Below are 26,524 nucleotides of genomic sequence, written 5' to 3' on the forward strand. Positions count from 1 at the left end.
CTCTTAAATGGCTTTCTTGCTTGGACTTACCCACCCAGGGCCCTGCTCAGAGACAGCCAATAGCGCTCTAAGTGGAAGAGGCTTACCTGCTTATGTTAAAGCACTGACCTGAGGGGTAGGCATCTAATTTAATACACATATCTAAGAGACTGTTGGAACACTCTTAAGGGCCAGAGATTTGTGGATACCATCTTCATGTTCTCCCTCTGCCTTGCTTTTTGCCTGAGGGCACCATCTTTATTTCTTTTTTTCCTGTGGATGCCATCTTATGCTCTGCCTCTGCCTTGTTCTAGCTAGTAGATGTCATCTTTGGCTCTTCCTCTGCCTTGCTCTAGCTAGCATGAACAGGCATTTTTCTCTTTTTCTAGTGAATGCCATCTCTACACTCCACCTTTGCCTTGCTGCAGCCAGCAGGCACCATGTTTGTCATGTCCCTCTGCTGCACTACAGAGCACGGTATTTTCTAGAAGGAAGATTTTAATCATCTCTAGCCATCACCCAGGGGATGCCCCTTGATTGCCTAGCTCTGAAGAAGCAGGGGGGAGCTTGTATTCCTGGGACTGCAACAATTAGGAAGTTCCTGGCAAGTTACCACTCCTGAGTACCTACAACAGACTGAAACACGCCTCCATTCTTTCTGTGAAATAGGCCCCTTTGCTGGTCCAGAAGCTTTGACTTGAAGGTCAGTCAGGCTTGTGGTTTAACATATATGTATAGGCCTAAGAAAGTGTTCCAAGGGAACAGAGGCCAATGGGCACCATCTTTGTACTCTCCTTCTGCCTCACTCCAGCTTGCCAACATCTCCAAATGAAGATACCCTTATCCCTTATCTGGTGTCCTGATTTTTGCTACTGCTACTAGGAGACACCTCATCATGGCCTGGCTCTGGTGGCCATTAGTATTATATTTACGCTCACGTATTCTGCAGGACTGTATAACCAATGGAAAAGGAGTACTTACACAGTTATCACCCCCAGGGCATAGCAAGAGGCAACAGGCTGAGGAGCTCAGTCTCTCTATGAAAGAGGCCTATTAGCTAATCATCTTAGATGTACACTGGGAAGCAGGCAGATAATGAAACACAAATCTGAGGACTGACTATAATCCTTTCTATAAACCTCAGACAGCAAACATTTTCTTTATGCTCTCCCTCTAGCATGCTCTCCTGGACAGGAACACTTATGCATTCTTGGTGCTCTGTTTTTTAATATCTGGTGTGCAGCTTTTGCACCGGTGGTCATGGGGGTTTGTATTCCTGAGTCCCACAGTACTATAACAATCAGGCCTTTATCCCCAGGGCACTGCAAAGACAACAGACTGAAACACAGTCCTAGTATTTCTATAAGAGAGGCCTGTTTACCTGTCCTGGAGCTTCAGTCTGAGGGGAAGATGTCAGGATTGACACACAATGGGGCCTCTGGCGCTACTCTCAGGAAACAGGCCAATGGATACCACCTTTATACTTTCCCTCTACCTTGCTATAGCTCACCAGTATCTCTCAGATTTAAACAAAGAAGAAAAATAAAAGCTTATACATTTGTCTGGAGCCCCTATTTCTATGACTACTACTCAGAGAACAACTCCAGTTCACGTGGCTCATAGTCTTGTGCAGTTGCCTGAGGTCATGAGTGTGTGTGTGTGTGTGTGTGTGTGTGTGTGTGTGTGCGTGTGTGTATATATATATATATACTTTAAAAGACGCTGATAAATAGAAAGATATTCCATGCTCATTGACTGAAAGAATCAATACCACTAAAATGTCCATACTACCTAAAGCAATCCACAGATTCAATGTAATCCCTATTAAAAGTCCAATGGCATTTTTCACAGAAATAGGACAAAAAGCCTTAAAATTTGTATGAAACCACAAAAGACCTTAAATTACCAAAACAATCTTGAGAAGGAAGCACAAATCTGGAGGCATTATACTCCCTGATTTCAAACTATATGACAAAGTTAGAGTAATACAGTATGATATAGGCATAAAAACAGATACACAGATCAATGGAACAGAATTGAGAGTCCAGAAATAAATCCATGTATATATGGTCAATTAATTAACTTATGGCAAAAGAGCCAAGAATATACAATGAGGAAATGATGGTTTCTAAAATAAATGGTGTTGGGATAATTGGGCAGCCACATGCAAAAGAATGAATCTGGAACACTATTTCACACCATAAACAAGTATTAACTCAAAAAAAGAAAATAACCTGACCTGTGGTGGCGCAGTGGATAAAGCATCGACCTGGAACGCTGAGGTCGCCGGTTCGAAACCCTGGGCTTGCCCAGTCAAGGCACATATGGGAGTTGATGCTTCCTGCTCCTCCCCCTCCTCTCTCTCCCCCTTCTCTAAAATGAATAAATCAAATCTTTAAAAAAAGAAAATAACTCACAGTCACAGACAAAAGTATGAGGATTACAAAAGAGAAAGGGGCAGAGGAAGATAAAAGAGGGTAAAGGCGGAGTAGATATTGATGGTACGAGGAAAAAAAGACTTGAATGTAAGACCTCAAACCATAACACTCCTAGAAAAAAACACAGGTGGTAAATCTTTGACAGAGATTTTGGTGATGATTTTTAAAATCTGACACCAAAAGCAAAAGCAACAAAGCAAAAATAAACAAGTAGAACTATGTCAAACTAAAGAGCTTCTGAACCACAAAAGAAACCATCAACAAAATGAAAAGTTAACCTACTGAATGGAAGACAATATTTGTAAATCATAGATCTGATAAGAGGGAAATTCCAAAAATATATACATATAAAGAAGTTAACAGGCCCTGGCCAGTTGGCTCAGTGGATAGAATGCCAGCCCAGCCGGCCTGAGTTTGATTCCCCACCAGGGCACACAGAATAAGCAACCATCTGTTTCTCTTCCCCCTACCTCTCTCCCTTCTCCCTCTCTTCCTCCCCCCTGCAATCAGAGGCTCAACTGGTTTGAGCATTGGCCCCGGGCGCTGAGGATAGCTCCGTTGGTCAAAGCACATCAGCCTCAGACACTGAAAATAGCTTGGTTGATTGAGCATCAGCCCCAGATGGGGTTGCCAGGTGGATCCTGGTCAGGGTGCATGCAGGAGTCTATCTCACTATCTCCCCTCATCTCACTTAAAAAAAGAAGAACTCATACAACACAACAGCAAAAAAAAAAAACACCAATTTTTAAAAATAGGCAGAAATCTGAATAGACATTTTTTTCCCAAAGAAGACATACAGATGGCCTAATGTACAGAAAAAGATGTTCAACCTCACTAATCATCAGAGAAATGAAAATCAAAACCACAATAAGATATCCCTCACATCTGTTAGAATGGATGACTATTATAAGAAAGACAAGAATTAACAAGTGGTGGTTAGGGTGTAGAGAAAAGCAAAAGGAAACTGTATATTTTGGGTGGCACCATAAATTAGTACAGCCACTCTGGAAAACAGTATAGAGACTCCTTAAAAAATCCAAAATGGAACTACCATATGACACAGTAATTCCACCTCTGGATACTTATGCAAAGTAAATTAAAACAGTGTTTCTCAACTGCCAGTCTGTGGACCAGTCCACCAGAAACTATGCCAAGCCACAAAAAAGTTAATTCTCCAATTTTCACTGGTCCCCAAGTGTGAAAAGGTTGAAAACCACTGAACTAAAACACTAACTCAAAAGCATATATACACTTCCACATTTATTGCAGCATTATTTGTAACAAACAAGATATAGAATAAACAACCTAGCCTGGCCAGGCAATGGTGCAGTGGATAGAGCGTCGGACTGGGATGTGGAGGACCCAGGTTTGAGACCCCGAGATCACCAGCTTGAGCGCAGGCTCATCTGGCTTCAGCAAAAAGTTCACCAGCTTGGACCCAGGGTCACTCGCTCAAGCAAGGGGTTATTCGGTCTGCTGAAGGCCCACGGTCAAGGCTCATATGAGAAAGCAATCAATGAACAACTAAGGTGTCGCAACGAAAAACTGATGATTGATGCTTCTCATCTCTCTCCGTTCCTGTCTGTCTGTCGCTATCTATCGCTCTCTCTGACTTTCTCTGTCCCTGTAATAAATAAATAAATTAATTAATTAATTAAGAAACCTAAGAAAACACTGATGAATGAATAAAAAAATGTGATACACACACACAGAGGAATATTATTCAGTCATAAAAAGAATAAAATCTTGCCATTTGAGACAACATGGATCTTGAGGGTATTTCCTAAGTGAAACAGTCAACAGAGAAAAACAAACACTGTATGATTTCGTTTATATGTGGAATCTAAATACAAACAAATAAAAAAAAAGCCACTTCATAGATACAGATAACTAAATAGTGGTTGCCAGAAATGGGAGTGGGATATAAGATAAAAGAAGTGGGTGAAGGGGATCAAAAAGTAAACACCCATTTATTGTTTTAAAAAGTCATAGGAATGTAATGCATATCATTGTGACTATAGTTAATAATATTGTATTGCATATTTGAAAGTTGCTAAGAGTAACTTTTAAAAGTTCTCATAAAAAATTACTTTTGAGCCTGACCAGGCGGTGGCGCAGTGGATAGAGCCTCGGACTGGGATGCTAGAGGATCCAGGTTCGAGACCCCAAGGTCGCCAGCTTAAGCGTAGGCTCATCTGGCTTGAGCAGAAAGCTCACCAGCTTGACCCAAGGTCTCTGGCTCAAGCAAGGGGTTACTCAGTCTGCTGAAGGCCCACAGTCAAGGCACATACGAGAAAGCAATCAATGAACAACTAAGGTGTCGCAACAAAAAACAAACAAACTGATGATTGATGCTTCTCATCTCTCTCTGTTCCTGTCTGTCTGTCCCTTTCTATCCCTCTCTCTGACTCTCTCTCTGTCCCTGTAAAAAAAAAAAAAATTACTTTTGAATAACATAAGGTAACAGGGGTTAACTAGACGTATTATGATGTTCATTTGCCAATGTATACAAATAGTGACTCAATATATTGTACACTTGAAACTTGACATTGAAACTTAATCATTGAAGATAATTTGGCAGCCTCAAAAACGCTGTTTAGGCTCTGGCCAGGGCTAGTGGATTGAGCATCGTCTCAGAGCACCAAGGTCACTGGCTTGATCCTGGGGTTGTGGGCTTGATCCTGGGGTCTCTGGTTCGAGCCCTGGTCAGGGATCCACCCTAAGGGAGCTGGCTGGACCCTGAGGGCAATCAATGATTGCAGAACAAGTTGATGCCTCTCTCTCTCTCTCTCTTTCCTCTCTCTGTTTCAAAAAGAAAAGGCTGGCCTGACCTGTGGTGGCGCAGTGGATAAAGCATCGACCTGGAAATGCTGAGGTTGCCAGTTCGAAACCCTGGGCTTGCCTGGTCAAGGCACATATGGGAGTTGATGCTTCCAGCTCCTCCCCCCTTCTCTCTCTCTGTCTCTCTCTCTGTCTCTCCCTCTCCTCTCTAAAATGAATAAATTTTTTTAAAAGGCTGTTTAGGTATAGCTATAGAAGTCAACTGCATGGAATTAGGCAGGAAACTGATGGTAAGAAAACAAAATCAATACACAAGTCTTATTAATTTGTCAGTGAAACAAGAGAAACAGTATTATAGCTATAGAGGGCTCAACAGGGAGAAGTGAAGATTATTTTCAAGTCAGGTAGATCTACACCTTTGACAAAGAGGATTCAGAGTTCTTTCCTCCAATGTTGAACGTAGTGTGATCCTGTTGTAGAAATGAACATAGATTGTGGCAAATATACTTATTGTGAAGTATGACATTTACAAAGATAGTAAGTGCTTTTAAAAATCTAAATATGGACAATAAGTGAAAAACAAGATTCCTAATTAAATAGGTCTGTTGGGTAAACAAATGTTGTAGGTTTGCTCACTTGTATCAGGGCCCCACCATGTGTATGTAGTCTGTGAAAGACTGTGAAATTGCGGATGGCTTGCAATAAAAAGGACAAAAATTAATTGAAGAAAGCAATATCATAAATAAAATAAACATTTTATTCATTGCAACAATACACTATAATATAAATGCATAATAAAAACATTTCTAATATTTTATATTGTAATTATGCTTACATGCCTATTAATTTTTAATAATAGTTGTAAGGAAACAGCACTCATTTACATACAAATACGTCACATCACACGCAACGGATGGACTCTACATCGATCGAATACGGACATTTACAGATTAGTCTTCCAATATCAAAAAGGAGGACATGGGCCCTGGCCGATTGGCTCAGTGGTAGAGCGTCAGTGGTTTGCTGGAGAAGGGGTTTCTCCCCCCAGCCTATTTTGCTGGAGAGTACAGAGAGAGAGAGAGAGAAAGGGAGCGCAGAGGGGCTTGGCAGCGCTGCCGCTGAGGCTGGTAGGGGCCTGTTTACTCTGAGTCAGGAAATGAGTCTGGAAAATGAGTCTGTGTTGTGGAACCGGAGACCAACTTGGGGCTTTGGGAGCCCTGAGTGAAAGGGAAGTGGTCTTCCCTGCCTGTTTGCTTGTCCACCCTTGAGACTTGAGTAAACGGAATGGCCCACAATTTTCTGGCTCCACTGTTTCTTTACCATCTGCCCGAATCCAATGTGAACCTGAATCTGCACGGCCACTGCCAGTGGCCCTACAAGGCCCTTTTCCATACTTCTGGAAAAAAATAGATTTAGATGAAAGATGCGTGGAGTATTTTTGGTCTAGGAGATTCATTCTATCGGAGTTATCCTAAAAAGAAGTGATTGTTTCTGTCACCACCACAAAGAATGAAAGAACACAAGTCTTTATTTTATCTGCTGTTCCTTAAAATGCCTTTTGGAAGTAACCTTTCAACCTTTAACAACAGCCACTACTTCTGTTACTTAAGGTGATCAACTTTTTTACAATAAAAAGGACAAAAATTAATTGAAGAAAGCAATATCATAAATAAAATAAACATTTTATTCATTGCAACAATACACTATAATATAAATGCATAATAAAAACATTTCTAATATTTTATATTGTAATTATGCTTACATGCCTATTAATTTTTAATAATAGTTGTAAGGAAACAGCACTCATTTACATACAAATACGTCACATCACACGCAACGGATGGACTCTACATCGATCGAATACGGACATTTACAGATTAGTCTTCCAATATCAAAAAGGAGGACATGGGCCCTGGCCGGTTGGCTCAGTGGTAGAGCGTCGGCCTGGCGTGCGGAAGTCCTGGGTTCAACTCCCGGCCAGGGCACACAGGAGAAGTGCCCATCTGCTTCTCCACCCCTCCCCCTCTCCTTCCTCTGTCTCTCTCTTCCCCTCCCCCAGCGAGGCTCCATTGGAGCAAAGATGGCCCAGGCGCTGGGGATGGCTCTTTGGCCTCTGCCCCAGGCGCTAGAGTGGCTCTGGTCGCAACAGAGAGACGCCCGGGAGGGGCAGAGCATCGCCCCCTGGTGGGCAGAGCGTCGCCCCTGGTGGGCGTGCCAGGTGGATCCCAGTCGGGTGCATGCGGGAGTCTGTCTGACTGGTCTCTCCCCGTTTCCAGCTTCAGAAAAATACCAAAAAAAAAAAAAAAGAAAAAAAAAAAGGAGGACATGTAGGCGGACACTTTTCCAGGGAGGACAAAACTTACAAAAGAAGGACTGTCCTCCCAACAGGAGGATGATTGGTCACCTTATTGTTACTACTATTTCAGTACAACACTGAAGCATGAATGTGGTGAGCTCACTTCACTGTCTGTGGGGGCCTGAGTTTTCCTAAGGCACAGCCCATACAAACACACACAAAAACAGCGTTTTCTTGAAATACTAACCTCTCTCCCTGCTTTCACATGTTTTAACTGAGTTCAGACATAGGCGGTATCATGAAGACTGCTTAAGAAGTTACTTGGAATTATGAGGTTTCCAATAGATTTCACGTCATATTCTCACTTTGTTATTAAAATTTGCCATGCTGAATCTTAAAGGATTATTCTATCTCACTCACCATTTGTATACGTCTTTGTCTCCTCCCCTTGGCACTTCGTGTCCCCAGGCATCGCAATTTGCACACAGTGGGCACCTAGGCTTGATCCTGTAAACAACCGTGTGCAGGCTGCTTTAAGGCAGTCACAAAGTCCTTGCGGCAGCCAAGTGACAAGAGCTTCTACTGGGGATGAAGTCCCTTAAGTTGTCAAGTAAAAGAACTGAGAGTTTTTTAAGGCAAAGGGAGTGTTTTTCTCCATGGTTTCTCCGGCTCCTGTTTCAGTTCTAATCCAATCTATTGGATATCAGTTCTGAATCTAATCTATTCAGTAGATACTCAGTAATGCTGAATGAATGAAAACTAGCTGGGTGGGAGCATTAAATTCAACCTTGTTCCGCAACATTGCCAAGTGCTATCCAGGCGTCAGAGACCAGAGGGCGCGGGGGTACTACAGGATGACAGAGAGCTGCTGATTCTCATTTCACAGATACTGAAATTCTAGGCAACAATTTCCATATTTTTTCTCAAAACAACAATGGGAGTTTAAGTTGTCTCTGTTCTTCACTTTCAGGGGCCGAAACCTGTCATCGCACAGAAGGCGACCTCCGCTTGAGCGGAGCTGAGCACGCTCCCGGCGCGCCGCCGCGGCGATCCTGAAGGGGTCGCTGTTCCCGCGATAACCTGCAGAAAGGCTCCGCCCCGCGGCGGCATTCGTTTCCTCCGTTGGGGACCCGGGCCTTAGGGCCAGAACGCCAGTCCACTTGCTGTTCGCCCGCTGCGGCCAGTGCAGTGCCGACGCTAGCGGCCGCTCCCGGTCCGACAGGCCCTGCGCCTCAGCCGCGGCCGCTGGGACGCGTGGACCGCTAGGAGGCGCTCGTTCTCTCCGCTCGCCCCACCCTCTCGCTCCCCCTTGACGGAAACGACAGCTGCGGCCGCGGGGCTGGCGCCGCCTCCCTCCACCTACCACGTCTGCCCCCGCCACTCCCGCCCGGCGCCCCAGCCCGGCCGCGGCGCCTCTGCCTACCCGCTAGGTCAGCCGGCAGCTCCGCCCGGCAGCCGCCCAGGATGAACATAATGGACTTCAACGTGAAGAAGTTGGCGGCGGACGCGGGCACTTTCCTCAGTCGTGCGGTGCAGGTACCACGGTGGGGGGAAGGGTGGCGGCGCCCCGAGGACCGAGGAGGGGGATGCTGCAGCGCCCAGCCCGAGGCGGCGGCGCCTGGCTCCCGGCAGCGCCCACCGCCCACCGCCCACCGCCCAGCAGGCCTGCTGCGGCCCGAGGCCCAGGCCCGGGCAATGGGCGCGGCCTGGTGCCCCTCCTGGCCGGGCGGCCTTTCTGCATCTCGCTCCTGCCCTCCGGCCGCTCCCTGGGAAGTGCGGGGGGTCGGGACGGCCCCTGGAGGACACCTTGAGTTCGGCCTCGAGCCGAGGTGCCCGCCTTTCTGACCCCACCACGCGGTGCTCCTTTGACCTCCCTCCCTCCCGGGGCGGCGGCGGCCTGGCGAGCCGCTGGGTGACAGAGACGGACTCTTCTTGCACCACCCCCACCCTCTCCTCTCCTCTGTCACCCTCCCCGCCCAGTCTTGGAAGGAAGTTTCCTCTTCCTGCTGCTCAGCCCGGGAGCTGCCAGCACTGTTCCCTCCAGCCCCCCTCTCCCGAGAGAGGACGGGCGGTGGGCTTGGCAGTCCAGTCCGCGGGAGAAGTGGAGCCGGTCCCGACTCAGCCACGGCTGCGGGAATCCGGGAGCGTGGGGCTTCCCGCACATTGTCAAAATGGGGAGCTCCGCAGGGCAGGAAGAGACAGGGGAGAGACGCCCCTGTGCCAGTGGCCACAGTAGTGTGTTTCAGATGCACTGTAAAGGGAAAAGTTAACCATCTCGTGCTACTTACTGCGCGGTCGGGGAAGTGTCAGAGCTAGGGAAATTGGGACAGTTTTCTACAGTCATCACCAACATTATGCCAACTCAGTGAAATTTGTGAACAGACGTGAATTTCACCACAGCATGGTTCATACACAATCTGGTGTTAACATTAATGACATAGTCACAGCAACAGCATGCTCTTTTGTAAAGATAAAACAAGAATCGTTTCCTAATATGCATACAAAATAGATACTGAAATGTAAAGCAGTTCGATTGCTTTACTGCTTTTCTTTGCCCCAGTTTTATTGGCATAGTCGATCTTACATTGCCCTGTTCTTGGGCAAAAAAGAAAAAGTAGAATTAGAACAAGATAATATCTTACTAAATTGTGAAAAAACTGTGTCAAACATTTCGCTAGGCGTTAGACAGATGAGCTCCCAGTCCTTTCTGTAACTTTGCCAGATAGATGTTGTTAACCCCCTTTATATATGAGGAAGCAGCTTCAGAGAGGTGAGTAACTTGCTTAACTCGCATGGCTAGAAAATAGCAAGTGCTGTCTGACCTACTACTTATTACAAAATGCTTCCCTCTTCCTGGATAAGCATTGCAGGTTTAGGATATATAGAATAATAGAATATTACAGTCAAGAGAGGGTTTAAAGATCATCCAGTACAATCTAAGCATTTCAATAACACTTAGGCAAGTATCACTTAATAGATGGGAAATTCCTTCTAGGTCTTAATTTCCAAGTTACAAAATCTGCATAGTGAGTAATAGGCGAGCTGCCTTAACGTCTCCCCCACATCCTCCACCGAAATATGAGGTATATTGTAAAGACACTGGACCTTATAGTTAAAATAACTTTTATTTAAATTAGCCTACTTCTAATATAAGTAGTTCAAAGACAAGGTGCAAGAAGAATGAGTGATGATCTGAAATGAATTTTGATTTATGAAACTTAATGTTGACTGCAAAAGAGGCTGAGGTTTTGGTACTGATCCCTTATGAGTCTAGATGCTGAATGCAGATTGGACACTGTATAATGACACTCTTAAATGCAGTTAGATGTATTTTCAGGTACACGATCACACTGTTTAAATAGAACACATACTAGAATTTGATTTAAATCGTCAGTAGACTCAATTTAAAGAATCTGTCAAAGGTCTCAAAAGATGTATTACTATCCAAATGTATTTTAAGTACTGATTATTTTAAATTTTTTAGGAGTTTTTAAATTCTTTTCTAATCTGTGGGCTATCAAATAGTTTTCAGTATTAAATACTTAAGTTCCTACTCCATGAATCTCTCATTACTATTTCGACATCGGTGATGCAGCAGTGAATAAAATCAGGAAAACGTCTGCTATCCCAGAGCTTCCAGTCCAGCAGGAGAGGACAAACTAGTAAAAAACATCAGGTGGTGATGGAGAAAAAGGCCAGCAAGGATAGATTAATGGCAGAAATGGTGGCTGTTGCCATGTTGTATAGATAAGATGGTCAGGACATCCCTTTTCTTATAGGATCAAATTCGAAAAGGCTTCAAGAAAATGATAGTTTGCAGTTTTTTTGTTTTGTTTTGCTTTTGTTTTTAAGGAAAAGCATTTTAGTCATAAGGAACAAGTGCAGAGACTGAGTTTGCAGGGTGTATTAGGGAGACTAGTTAGGGAGCTGTGGACATAGGACAGGCAAAGAGTAAAAGGGGATGTGACTTAAGAGTGATAGGAGGGGAGGTTCAGAATCCACTGTTGCTTGTTAGATTGGCTTTGTGCTATGAGAGAAAAATAAGTCAAAGATGACTGATATTTTGGCTTGAGCCATTTATTAAGAAAGGAAATATTTCAAGAGGAGCAAGCTTCTTCTTTTTTTTTTTTTTTTTTTTTGTATTTTTCTGAAGCTGGAAACAGGGAGGCAGTCAGACGGACTCCTGCATGCGCCCGACCGGGATCCACCTGGCACGCCCACCAGGGGGCGATGCTCTGCCCATCCGGGGCATTGCTTCTGTTGCAACCAGAGCCACTCCAGCGCCTGAGGCAGAGGCTATGGAGCCATCCCCAGTGCCCGGGCCATCCTTGCTCCAATGGAGCCTCGGCTGCGGGAGGGAAAGAGAGAGACAGAGAGGAAGGAGAGGGGGAGGGGTGGAGAAGCAGATGGGCGCCTCTCCTGTGTGCCCTGGCCAGGAATCAAACCCGGGACTTCTGCACGCCAGGCTGACGCTCTACCACTGAGCCATCCAGCCAGGGCCGAGGAGCAAGCTTCTTTAATGTGTCTTCTTATTAAGTATGTATGTATTTGAGATACATTCTGAAATATTTATGTATAAATTATATCATATTTGAGAGTTGCTTTAAACTATTTCAGAAGGAAAAAAGTTGTAATTAAAACAACGCTGGCAACACGTTGATAGTTTGAAGTGGGGTCATTATACTATTATGCTTTTGTATATGTTTGACGTTTTCTACAATATTTTTAAAGAATAAAATTCTTTTATTTTTTTATTTTAATGTTTAGTCAATAACTGCGTTTATATTCTAAATTGAGTTGACATCAGAATAGTGCCAAAGTGCCAAGCTTCATGCTAAGAATAGAGTAAGAGCTATCTATGCCATTACTCATTATAAGTAATAAAAGTAGTAGGAACAGAATTCAGCATAAACATTTATACCTTAAGATATAAGCCATTTTCTGGTTGGCCAACTGCCTTACATTTTTCATTTTACTTTAAAAAAATTTTTAATTAAAATTTTAATATATCCCCAGTTTTGTAAAAAGTAAAATCAGACTGTTAAAGCATATAAATGGATCTCATCCAGTGGTGGGATTTAAATAATTTAACAGCCAATTCTCTGCCCTAATACCATTTTAAGTATAAGAAGAACAATATACTGTACTGAAAGGTAGTTTATGATTTTATGCCTTTATATTTAAATGATAACAATAAAAGGTACACAAAACTAGATTATAAGTTTTAAAATATTAATGAAAAAATATTAAATAATATCTGACAAAAAACAATAAAACTGTTATTTGAGATATTTTTATATTGCTTCTTGATTGGCGTCCTCACTTCCTACTGAAGTAACATATGTGAGGGAATTAAAAGGTGGTATTTTTTTAAAGATATAATGAGTTTTATGAAATGAATAAATAAATATTACAAGCATAGTTCCATCAAATTTTTTTCACCTATGGACGGAATCAGTGTTGGGATTCAAATAATTTAACAACCGGTCTCATCTCAGCCCTAATGACCGTTTTAAGTATAAAAAGCTATATATGGAAAGGTAGTTTATTATTTCATGCATTTTATACTTAAATAAGAATAATAAAAGAAGTATACAAAACTAGATTGTTATAAGCATTTTAAAGTATTAATGGAAAAATATTAAATAATACCTGACAAAAAACAATGAAACTTATTTTAAGATATTTCTATATTGCTGCTTTTTTTTCTTTTTTAATTCAGTGAGAGGAGGGGAAGCAGAGACAAACATCTGCATGTGCCCCAACCAGATCCACCTGACAAGCCCACTAGGGGTGGATGCTCTGCCCATCTGGGACGTTGCTCTGTTGCTTATCAATGGAGCTCTTCCTAGCCTGAAGCAGAGGCCAGGGAGCCCTCCTCAGGCCTGGGGCCAACTTGCTTCAATTGAGCCATGGCTGCAGGAGAGGAAGAGAAAGAGAAGTGAAAGGGCAAGAGGTAGAGAAGTAGATATGCACCTCTCCTGTGACCCTGACCAGGAATTGAACCAGGGACATCCACACACCAGGCTGAAGTTTTACCACTGAACCAACCAGCCAAGGCCCATATTGCTTCTTGATTGGCATCCTCACTTGCAATTATTTTCACCTATGGACGGAATGAATATTACTATGGGTGCTTAGAATTCGCTGTTGTGCAGATGAATGTTAAAAAAAGAATAAGAAATATAAATTTGTTGTTTCCACATTAGGCGCTGTCCAAGCTCCCACCTTACAGAGAACCCTGATTACAAGTGCCATTTTAACAACCAGTTCACCAAACTTGACAAAAAATTAAATATCAGTTCTACCAAACTGGTGTGGTTAACCAGCTGAATCCCACCACTGGTCTCATCACTCCATTCTCACCGTTTAAATTTTGTTTATGTGCCTTGGTACTTTAAAAAAGGTATGTGGCCCTGGCCGGTTGGCTCAGCGGTAGAGCGTCGGCCTGGCGTGCGGGGGACCCGGGTTCGATTCCCGGCCAGGGCACATAGGAGAAGCACCCATTTGCTTCTCCACCCCCCCCCTTCCTCTCTGTCTCTCTCTTCCCCTCCCGCAGCCAAGGCTCCATTGGAGCAAAGATGGCCCCGGCGCTGGGGATGGCTCCTTGGCCGCTGCCCCAGGCGCTAGAGTGGCTCTGGTCGCGGCAGAGCGACGCCCCGGATGGGCAGAGCATCGCCCCCTGGTGGGCGTGCCGGGTGGATCCCGGTCGGGCGCATGCGGGAGTCTGACTGTCTCTCCCCGTTTCCAGCTTCAGAAAAATACAAAAAAAAAAAAAATACATAAAAAAGGTATGTTAAGGTAAAATGTATAAATGAATAGGAATATTCGTTCCTTAATAATTCATTTAGATGCTTTTGTTGTTGTTAACTCCCTCAAGACAATAGAATACAAGAGCATCAAGTTATTTATCTTCGATCAATTGTTACTTTATTAGTGTCCTAAAAATCATTTGTTAGGTCATGGGATCTGTCTTGTCAGCCCAACTTCTTAATTGAGCATTAAATACTCCCTTCCAGCTTATCCTTTCTCTCATATACAGTGTGTCCGTAAAGTCATGGTGCACTTTTGACTGGTCACAGGAAAGCAACAAAAGACGATAGAAATGTGAAATCTGCATCAAATAAAAAACTCTCCCAGTTTCATACTGGGAAAACTCTCCCAGTTTCATACCTATTCAGTGCAGTTTGATGTGGGCTCACACACAGATTATTTAGGGCTCCTTAGGTAGCTATCCCGTATAGCCTCTACAGACTCGTCACTGACTGATGGCATACCAGAACGGGGTTTCTCCACCAAACTGCCGGTTTCCTTCAACTGCTTATCCTACCGAGTAATGTTATTCCTATGTGGTGGCACTTTGTTATAAACACGCCGATATTTACGTAGCACTTTGGTCACGAATTCGAATTTAGTGAGCCACAGAACACACTGAACTTTCCTCTGTACTGTCCACATCTCGACTGGCATGCCGTGGGCTGCTCCGCTGTATACAGTGTAACTTCATCATCTGCGCATGCGCACATGCTGCCACATCATCCTACAGAAACTGGAAGGGTTTTCCTTTTATTTGGTGCAGATTTCACATTTCTAATGTCTTTTGTTGCTTTTCTGTAACCAGTCAGAAGTGCACCATGACTTTACGGACACTGTATAAACACTGTTCCTATCAAATTATTTTTAATTTCAAAAATACCTTGTACTTTTCTAATTCTAGACTTGTTCATAAGCTGTACTCATCTTGAATTCCCCTGCCTCTCTGTGTAGTCTTTCTTACTCTCAAGTTACAACTTCAAGTCCATCTCAGACCACAGGCGCATGGTGTGAAATCCTGTGTCATTTATTAATCCCATATGGGTCATTTTTCTCCTAATGAACTGTTATATAAGGTCTCTTGGGGCTCTAAAATTCTATTACTCTATGGCTTTCATATCTTTAACACTTTCTTTTCACAACATCCAGTTTTGGTCCTTTTAAACTTTTATATGTATATCATTTCCACCAAGTAAGGTAGTAACCATAAGTAACATTTACTCTTACTATTTTTCTAATGTTGTATCTGCTGACCTTAAAGTTAATTAATGCCAGTCTATAATATTAAACTGTTTAATTCTACTTATATTTATTGAGTACCTCCAAGAGTGTTTGTCTTTGAAAAATACAAAGATGAATAAGACCTAGTTGCTGCCCTCAAGGACTTCATAGTCTAGTTCCAATTTGTCATAATTAAATATTTTACTCTTTGTAGTAAAGATCCATTTTGTGAATTACTGTTCTCCTACTTGGTTTAATAAATTTTTCAAGTGGTCACATTTTAAATTCAGAATTAATATTGAAGCAAGACTTTGCTCACCATCTTTAAAATGAGTGTATACTTCCCCCAAAAAAATTCTCAAACTAAATTACTTAAGGAGGGAGTTTATTGTAATTTTCTAACATTTTCTTAGAACTGACTACTTAAAGTTACACTATAAATTTTATGACTGGCAGCTATTTTCTGAGGGAGGGAAATAAAATCTATAAAATTTAGTTGTAAGCTTGGCCTTGAACTCCCACTTAATTTAGCAAGTCTTAATGCTTATCTAAACTGGAGATGTAAATACAATTATGATACTGCTGCCCTCACCTAGCTCCTGTCAGATGCTATTTGGATAGAATTCCAACTTGGTCAAATACTTTCTCTATAGTCCTTCTAAAATTCCATTTTATTTATAGAATTTAAACTGCAAATAACTTTACCATGTCTCTCAAATTCTAATAAATAATGCATGTCACATTTAGAGTCCCTGCATTTATTCATTATGTAAGAACTCTTGGTACTTTGTGTTACCCAAAACTATGTTCACATCCTTTGGTGCTATAGCATTAACTTAATAGACTACAACATAGAAGATGGTTTGTTTGTTTTTATTTTTTATAATTTATTTAGAAAATTAAATTTAATGGGGTGACATTGATCAATAAGAATACATAGGTTATGGCCCTGGCCGGTTGGCTCAGTGGTAGAGCATCAGCCTGGCGTGCAGAAGTCCCAGGTTCGATTCCCGGCCAGGGCACACAGGAGAAGCGCCCATCTGCTTCTCCACCCCGCCCTCTCTCCTTCCTCTCTGTCTCTCTGTTCTCCTCCCACAGCTGAGGCTCCATTGGAGCAAAGATGGCCCAGGCGCTGGGGATGGCTCCTTGGCCTCTGCCCCAGGCGCTAGAGTGGCTCTGGTCGCAACAGAGCAACGCCCGGGAGGAGCAGAGCATCGCCCCTTGGTGGGCGTGCCAGGTGGATCCCGGTTGGACCCATGCGGGAGTCTGTCTGACTGTCTCTCCCCGTTTCCAGCTTCAGAAAAAAAAAAAAAAGAATACATAGGTTTCAGTAAACATTTCTATAGCATTTGAACTGTTGATTATAACAGTGGTCCCCAACCTTTTTTGGGCCATGGACTAGTTTAATGTCAGAAAATATTTTCACGGACCGGCCTTTAGGGTGGGACAGATAAATGCACAAAATAAAATTATGCAACCGGTGTAAAAATTATGGTATTTTTAAATATAATTGTCGAACTTATGAGACAAGCATCAAGAGTGAGTCTTAGACGGATGTAACAGAGGGAATCTGGTCATTTTTTAAAAATAAAACATCATTCAGACTTAAATATAAATAAAACGGAAATAATGTAAGTTATTTATTCTTTCTTTGCGGACTGGTACCAAATGGCCCACAAACCGATACCAGTTGGCGGCCCGGGGGTTGGGGACCACTGGATTATAATATATGCCCAGAAAATGGTTTTTAACCTGATATTAAAATAATTATGTATGAGCTTAAAACAGTGGTTCTCAGTCTTAGCTGCACTTAAAATTACCTGAGGAATCTTTATGGGCCACACCATAGTCCAATTAAATTAGAATCCTTGGGATTGGATTAGGCCATCAGTGTTTTTGAAAGTTCCCCCAAGTAATTCCGAAGAGCAGTTAAAATTAAGAACCAGTTGAGCCTGACCAGGCAGTGGCACAGTGGATAGAGAGTCGGACTGGGATGCCAAGGACCCAGGTTCGAGACCCTGAGGTCGCCAGCTTGAGTGCGGCTCATCTGGTTTGAGCAAAGCTCACCAGCTTGGACCCAAGATTGCTGGCTTGAGCAAGGGGTTACTCAGTCTGCTGAAGGCACACGGTCAAGGCACATATGAGAAAGCAATCAATGAACAACTAAGGTGTTGCGACGAAAAACTGATGATTGATGCTTCTCATCTCTCTCCGTTCCTGTCTGTCCCTATCTATCCCTCTCTCTGACTTTCTCTCTGTCTCTGAAAAATAAAAATAAAAATCTACTTTACAGTTTAGTTTACTAATATATAATCAGAATTTGTTATGCACTTTCCCCCAAGAAGCTTGTTACTTTTGAAATATTTTACCCAAAGAATTGATGCTTAGAGTTTATAGATGTTTTTTATTACACAGCCTTTTTACTTGTAGTCCTTTTTTCTTTCTAATAAAACAGGATAGGGAATCCAGACTCCTTATGTCATATTATAGGGTACATTCCTGTCCTGTAGTAAAGGAAGGATAATGTGTCTGGCAAAATATGGTTGACTCTATAAAGAAAATCCTTTCCTTAAAACAATGTGTAGAGAAAATATATAAAGAGAGAGGATTAAACTTTCTGTTCTCATGTCATTTTACTATATTAGTAATAAAATATTATGAAAGAACTATACATCAGATTATGTTTTGGAGAACACTGGGTTTGTATTTTTATGATTTAGTTACATTCTAACTTTCAATATAGGTTTTCACAAAAATTTAATTATGAAGTGGTGCTGCTACATAATCATTAAAATACATGCTTAAAATCAACTGTAGTTTCTAATTAACAAGCATTATCAAGAGACAACAAATTCAGTAATGATTTTGGACTGAAAGATGTTGAAAACTAAAATTTTTAAGGGTAAAGTTTAAAATTGATTATTAAAAAAGGAATCTTTTTTTAAAAAACAAAGAATAGGTATTTAGTCCTTCTAAAAAGGGTACCATTATAATTTTATGTTTGTCTTTAGGCAGCATTATTAAGATCATGAAAGCTTTGAGTACAAGAATTGTGTTATATGTTCATTATACATCTCATATACAATAGAAGAAAATATATACTATGTTCTCCATAAATTTTTTTTTTTTTTTTTTTTTTTTTTGTATTTTTCTGAAGCTGGAAACGGGGAGAGACAGTCAGACAGACTCCCGCATGCGCCCGACCGGGATCCACCCGGCACACCCACCGGGGGCGATGCTCTGCCCCTCCGGGGCGTCGCTCTGCCACGACCAGAGCCACTCTAGCACCTGGGGCAGAGGCCAAGGAGCCATCCCCAGCGCCCGGGCCATCTTTGCTCCAATGGAGCCTTGGCTGCGGGAGGGGAAGAGAGAGACAGAGAGGAGGGGGGGGGAGAAGCAAATGGGTGCTTCTCCTATGTGCCCTGGCCGAGAATCGAACCCGGGTTCCCCGCAAGCCAAGCCGACGCTCTACCGCTGAGCCAACCGGCCAGGGCTCCATAAATATTTTTATTAATAATTTAAATATCTCATTTATTTGCTATAACTCATTATCTGCAGTAAATGCATTTGAAATATTTCAGAGAAAAATATGTGTATTAAATACTTATACTATTTTGCTATCTTTTATTTTTCTTAAGTGAAAGGAGGGGAAATAGACAGACTCCCACATGCACCCCAACCAGAATCCACCCGGCAACCCCTGTCTGGGGCTGATGCTCAAATCAGTGGAGCTATTTTTAGTGCCTGAGACTGACCCTTGGACCAGCCGAACCATCCTCAGCACTCAGGCCACACTCAAACCAATGGAGCCACTGGCTGTGGGGGGGGAGAGGGAAAGTAAGAAGCAGGTGGTCACTTCTTCCGTGTGCCCTGGCTGCTAATCGAATCGGGATGTACATATGCTGGGCCAGTGCTCTATCCACTGAGCCAATTGGCCAGGGCCCTATTTTGTTATCTTAATATTTCATACCTTCTGATTACCAGTGGGAAAAATCCATAAGCCCCCACATTTATAAAATCATAGGAATTATTAAGCTTTTGCACATTTAAATAATTTAAATCTATAATTTCAACTTAAATATTGTAACATTAGCAACATTCTTATGTCTCCTTCCACCCTTTTGTTTGTTTCTTTATTTGTTTATTCTACATAGGATTAAGGTTACCCTTAATCTGATGGTTATTGACAATCATGTAGGAATCAGAGTAGGATACAACTAATCAGAGTGCTGTGAACAAAAACACAGGGGCAAGGAAACACAGAATATGTTTGTATAATGGTAATAGAAAGTATTAATAAGAAGTATTGGTTTTTTTGACAGCAAGTATTTATGATAATGTAGTGTAGTATAATACGACTCTGATTCAAACAGATCTGAGATCGAATCTCAACACTTGACACCTTGGGCACAATGTTAAACAGTTCTGACGTCAGTTTCTTCATCACTGAAATTATGATTCTTACCTAAATAATTCTTTTTTTGAGTGTTTGACATAAAATGCACAGTTTAGTATATGGCATCTTCTAACATACTAAGCCCTGATACTGTTAAGCATACAGAAGTATAAATAAGATCCTGTAAGTGATCTTATTGAGGAAAAAAATATATTTTAAAACAAGTATAAATAAGATCCTGTAAGTGATCTTATTAAGGAAAAAAATATATTTTAAAACAAATTAGAGGATAAAATGACCATATATCACAGCTAACATCTGAAGCAGATGTAGTTGGAGTAAAAATACATAAATGTAAATAAACATTAGATAGACTGTATTACTGATACTTAAATACATTGCTCATGTGGGCCTCTCTCCAGAACTGCTATTTTATATACAGTTTTTCTATAATCAAAGTGTATTTCACTCATTCCTTAAGGGATCTTATATTGTTTTTTGTTTTTGTTTTTTACCTTTCTGAACTAAAATAGTAGAAAACCTACTCACTGTTTGTAGAATCTAATTTTGTAAGTTGGCTTACATATTTTCTTTTTTTTTCTTGCTCAGACTCATACCGATAAATATTCATCTTTGCTTTATTATACTTTCACAGTAAAATATAAATATAATATATATATTATATATATATATGTATTTAATGAGAGATACCTTAAAGGTAGTGTAGTGAGCATCACAAAGAAAATATTAAATAATTAAGCAGACAGACTTCTGGACCTAAAGATTGAAATATTTTGTTTTAAAAAATATATTTTGTTTTTCAGATAATTAACTTCCTAATTGTTGATTCTCTGAAATATTATTGGGAAAAATTTTGCCCTGAAACCTAACCTATATCAGATAAACTCTAAGACTATTTCTTAATCACTATTTGTAAACATTTTTAGTAATTTTCAACCCACTACTTGTTTAACTCTAGTGTGTTTCTAAAAACATCTATTAAAGTTTAACATGATTTTATGTACTGAAAAAAAATAGGCCTGCATGTTTATACTGTTTGGATAATATTTTTTATATAGCTCTCTTATTACAGAGACCATGTCTTGTAGTTCTTAGCAGAGTACCTGGCACAAAAACTGACCTAGCCTGACCTGTGGTGGCGCAGTGGATATAGCGTCGACCTGGAAATGCTGAGGTCGCCAGTTCGAAACCCTGGGCTTGCCTGGTCAAGGCACATATGGGAGTTGATGCTTCCAACTCCTCCCCCCTGTCTCTCTCTCCTCTCTCTCTGTCTCTCTCTCTCCTCTCTAAAATGAATAAATAAAATTTAAAAAAAAAACCTGACCTAATAGATACTGATTTTTAAATTATGGATCTGTTGATTGTTGTATTAATCTGTTCTTGGTTATTAAATATAAATTAGACTTCTACCAAAAAATCATATTTAGTATGCATAAAGATGGTGCTAATGATCCTCTAGAAATACAACTGGAACATAAATCATTAGAGGGCTCTGCTCTTCCATAGCTCATTTCTTACCATTCAATCTCAGCTTAGTTGTTACTTGCTCAAAGAGGCTATTTTTCTTTCTGTGCACATCTGGCAATCCTCAAACTTCAGTTTCTTTATCCCCACCCCACTTTTGAAGCCTTTCAATTCTGTTCCCCCTTCTCCCTGCAGAATGAATTATTCCATCCTGAACACTTGAATTCATTAATTCAAGCAGTTAATCACTCAATAATTCACTCAAGAAACAGTAGGACCACCTATGTTGGTCCTCCTTCCACCTTCTTTTTATCTTTGTACCTTATTATCTAAATATTTATTTGTTTATTGTCTGTCTTCCCAATTAAAATGTAAGCTTCCTAAGAGCAGAAATCTTGTCTATTTTGGGGCTGCTGAAACCTATGTGCTTAGAATAGTGCCTAGCATATATATGGTTTTTAAATAAATATTATTTGTTGAAGGAATGAATGCAATAAACAAACAGATATACTTGCTTATTAAGGTGCTAAGTGAAGAATTTTGCTCTACTGGTAAATCATCCTCTATAGATTATGTTCACCTGGGTGTATTCCCTTTCTCTCCCTCTTATTGGTTGCAATGTCTGAGAGATAATCTGTTTAACCCTTAGAAGTAGACTTCGAACATGTAATATTCTGATCTATACTTCTATAAAAGGTCTCTTGCTTAGAATCTCAGGGATCATTGAAGACTAGAGTTCTCTCTAAGAGATTGCTTACTTACCCAACTGACCTTTGAATCAGGGTTTTGATCTTTTGCCCAATGCCTCTCCTGTCCTCAGTTACAGTACACTGCAAGTTTATGAGTTTAGGCAATAGCTTTGGAACTGCTTTTCTCAGTCCCACCCATTGGGTCAGGGCTTGGCTACAAACCAGTCTCAAAAAGACCTAATACGACCTTACAAAAACTATTAAAGCTGTTATTTTTAGCCCTTAAACAAGACCTTTGATGGAGATTGCAATCAGAAGTCTAAAAATAACATTTTAGACTACATTTCAGCTAAAAGTACTGAGTGATAATCAGTTGAAAGTATTAGACCAAAAACAAGGATGCCTGAAGAAATATAATAAAACTCAGAAAAGCGGAAGATATTTTAAGAAATGAGAGGGGAAAGAAAGAGTAAGGTGAACATTCTTTTTGTTAGCCAGAAATGAGTCATGACTAATGAGCATAGAATTAGTGCTAGAGAAATACTTGTATTATGATGGAGGAAAGCCACATAGAAAAAAAGTATTCATGATAAGCAGCCTGAGTTATCACTTCCAGTATTTAAAAATATCCAGAAATATCCATGAAATCTACACAGAAATCTTTTTATTTCTTTGTTACTGTATGGGAGCTGCCTTTCCTCAAAAACCAACACAAGATAGTATACACTGAATGTCTTTTTTTTAATTTTTTTAAATATTTTATTTATTCATTTTAGAGGAGGGAGAAAGAGAAAGAGAAGTGGGGGGGAGGGAGTGGCAGGAAGCATCAACTCCCATAGGTGCCTTGACCAGGCAAACCCAGGATTTCAAACCAGTGACCTCAGCATTCCAGGTCGGCACTTTATCCACTGCACCACCACAGGTCAGGTCTACATTGAATGTTTTTAATAACATTTTATGATCTTGAAAAGATGCCTCTGTAGTATGAATGGGACATATTCTAAAAGTTAGTTTATAAATCAACTGCTGCAGCATATCCTAAAGAAGCAATTTAACTGATAGTTTCCCATAACATCTCATAAAAACCTATCTAACTAGGTGTGATTGAAGTGCCAATAAAACAAAATTACATTTAACATAAACAGCCATTTTTAAAGTTAAAATAATAGTTACCATGCATTGAACAAAGCGATATATATACATACTCTTTTTTTTTTTTTTTTTTTTTTTGTATTTTTCTGAGATTGGAAACGGAGACAGTCAGATGGACTCCGGCCTGCGCCCGACCGGGATCCACCTGGCACGCCCACCAGGGGGCAATGCTCTGCCCACGTCGTTCTGCCGCAATCAGAGCCATTCTAGCACCTGAGGCAGAGGCCACAGAGCCATCCTCAGCGCCCAGGCCAACTTTTGCTCCAATGGAGCCTTGGCTGTGGGAGGGGAAGAGAGAGACAGAGAGGAAGGAGAGGGGGAGGGGTGGAGAAGCATATGGGCGCTTCTCCTGTGTGCCCTGGCCAGGAATCAAACCCGGGACTCCTGCACGCCAGGCCGACGCTCTACCACTGAGCCCACCGGCCAGGGCTATATACATACTCTTAATTAATTCTCAGATTACTGTAAGATATATATTGTCTCTTTTATGATAGATAATACATAAGAAAAAAATATTCAAAAGCTTGCTCAGGTCACACAGCATTGCATCCAGGATATGGATTCAGACCCAACTGACTCAAAGCTCTTCTTCCTTACCACTATGTTATCCTATCTTTATAAATCAGAAATATTTATATACTAGATTAGGGCAGAATTACCATAGAGTAAAAAGAAAAACGTTCATATGCAGTGGTTTACAAATAATTGTTTGTTTTGGATTGCTTAGATTTTAGTTATTAATTATTTATATAAGTTCCTAAAATGTATTTGAGGTATATTTGATATATATTTTTTAATAACCAATAACAGTTCACAGAAGAAAAGCTTGGCCAAGCAGAGAAGACAGAATTGGATGCTCACTTAGAGAACCTTCTTAGCAAAGCTGAATGTACGAAAATATGGACAGAAAAAATAATGAAACAAACTGAAGTGTTATTGCAGCCAAACCCAAGTAAGAAACTTTTTACCTTTTGTCTGTCTCATTGACTGATCTTATTAAAAGGTACTGTTAGTAGATTTTTAATGTTAAAAAAAAAAGTTTTAATTGCTGTTGGAGAAGAGAATTCTTTGGTTTGTGGCTTTGAGGCTTATGTTTTTTTGTGTGTGTGCCTTGATAAAAAAGAGGGTGATAAACACTTGTGTATCCTCTAACATATTGACAAATAATGTTTTTCAGGACTTAGTAGAATCCTCTTGAAAACTCAATTTTAGGCAGTGACTTTGAATTTTAAGAATTATGAAGGACTGTGAAAATAAATAATTTATTTTTTTAGCCAGGGGAGAATTATCCCTAAATAATTAAGGGAAAATTATATAGAAAGCTAATTAGTTACCAGTTATTTATGTTTATGTTTATTTTTACATACATTATTTCATTTAATTTTCTGACAACTCTAAGGTTTTTCAGACCACCCAACTAAATAAGCTTGCAAATAAGATGTACAATAATTGTTTATGAATTGAAACTCACAATTTAGCCTTTTGTCCAATGGAGCATAGCTAATTAGAAGAACTTGGAACTAAATCCCAAGTTATTGACACTTAGGCTTTTCACTGAGCTTTATATATCAAAACTGAAAGACAAAGGCAACAGTGCACACTTTCCTTCTCCTTTTCCCCATCATTATTGTGACCGTGTTGTGAACTCCATAAACATACTTTAGTTACTAACTAAAAATTCCAACTTTGTTGCTATTATATGAAAGTCAAGTACTGTACAAACTATTAGGAATTCTGTTCATTTTATTTAAATTATGGTGACTTTTTTTACGAGAGAGACAGACAGAAAGGGAGAGAGATGAGAAGCATCACCTCATAACTACATCACTTTAGTTGTTCATTGATTGCTTCTCATATATGCCTTGACTGGAAGGTTCCAGCAAGCCAGTAAGTAACCCCTTGCTCAAGCTAGTGACCTTGGGCTTCAAGCCATTGACCTTTGGGCTCAAGCCAGCAACCTCGGGTTTCAAACCTGGGTCCTCAGTGACCCAGGTGGATGCTCTACTGTACCACCACCAGTCAGGCTAAATTGTAGTGACTTTTTAAACTAAGCCTTTTACACTTTAAATGAGGCCTGGTCTTTCAATACCATGTGGTGTTTCTTATTTGTTTAAGACTACTTAAATTATATGCAATAGCAGCTATAAAAAAGAAAAGAAAAAGTAGTAGATGTTTTTCCTCTTGTTCCTTGTTCTCTTGAGTTCTTCACATATATATAGTCTGTTCTAAAACATGTTTTCCAGAATGGCAAATAGTCATGCATGTCTGGTAAACAGGAATGATATCAGCATGAAGAAGTCACAATGGCTCATAAATACAATTTTGCATTAGTGTATTAAGTCTGAAGTAGTAACAGAATTCTTTTTTTGTGCTCTGCTTGTAAAGTTACTTAGCTTTTATAAGTGGCCAAATCCAACTCCTTTTCTATAAGCCCTGTCATTTAAGTATATGATTTTTCAGAACCTAGAGTTTTTCAAAAATATATTTTGAATTGTAGCAAAATTGTCTACATATTCTTTAAGACTTGCTGAAATAAAACATTTATTTAAAATATACCAAATGTTTTATTAACCGATTGAAATCAACATGGGGATTTATACTTTTGACCAAATAGGTAGAAAGCAGCAAAGCTAAGAATTACTCTCACAGTCAGAAAATGAAATTCTGAAATTTAAGTAACATCTTTTAAATAATTAGTTTTAAACTGACTCATTCTGATTTTAACTAACTCAGTAGTTTATAAATTCCTACTTAAAAACTCTTCTGATGCTGCATCAATGTCCACCACAAAAGCAAGTATTATTCCAACAGCCTATTTTATGTGTTTATAATTAACATTTTGCCAACTGTTTAAGTATTTCTGTATTGGTTTAGCTCATTTTTGAAATTCCACAGTGATTTGGCAGCTGTGTAAAAGTAAATTTCTTAAATATTACACTAAAATATTCATTCATTCATATTGTTTTCCTTCCTGTTTATACTAATGTTCTATAATATGTCTTGTATTTTAATGATATTTTTAATGGTGAAATCTTTTGAGTGAATACATGTTCAGTAGTATCTATATACCTTCAGTATAATTAAATAAATTAAGGCATATATTGCTGATCTGTGTCTGTAGACTATTCCAAGCCTGGATTACTCTACCCTTAAACTCCCATGCCTATATTTAGACTCTATGAGGGAGTGAGAGCTTTTTAAACAAACAAAAGCCCAAAAGGGTATCAGAAGTATGTGATTCTTTGATTCTTCTAGGTACCTTGTATCTATAGTT

At 40.3% G+C, this 26,524-nt stretch overlaps 1 protein-coding gene across 3 annotated transcripts in view; it reads left to right on the forward strand.

The window, feature by feature from the left end:
- The first annotated feature begins 8,610 nt into the window (after window positions 1-8,610).
- SH3GLB1 (SH3 domain containing GRB2 like, endophilin B1) overlaps window positions 8,611-26,524 on the forward strand; it is a 44,071-nt gene continuing 26,157 nt past the window's right edge. Inside the window, exons 1-2 of one of the 3 annotated variants that reach the window (XM_066376719.1) lie at window positions 8,611-9,030; window positions 24,061-24,202. In XM_066376719.1, the coding sequence (XP_066232816.1) occupies window positions 8,959-9,030; window positions 24,061-24,202 (214 nt within the window). In that variant the 5' untranslated portion in view covers window positions 8,611-8,958. The remainder of the gene's footprint in view (window positions 9,031-24,060; window positions 24,203-26,524) is intronic. The other 2 variants (XM_066376720.1, XM_066376721.1) reach the window with 2 other exon arrangements.

The sequence above is a fragment of the Saccopteryx leptura genome, chromosome 3, assembly GCF_036850995.1.
Source record: "Saccopteryx leptura isolate mSacLep1 chromosome 3, mSacLep1_pri_phased_curated, whole genome shotgun sequence".
In the NCBI taxonomy this organism is placed as follows: Eukaryota; Metazoa; Chordata; class Mammalia; order Chiroptera; family Emballonuridae; genus Saccopteryx; species Saccopteryx leptura.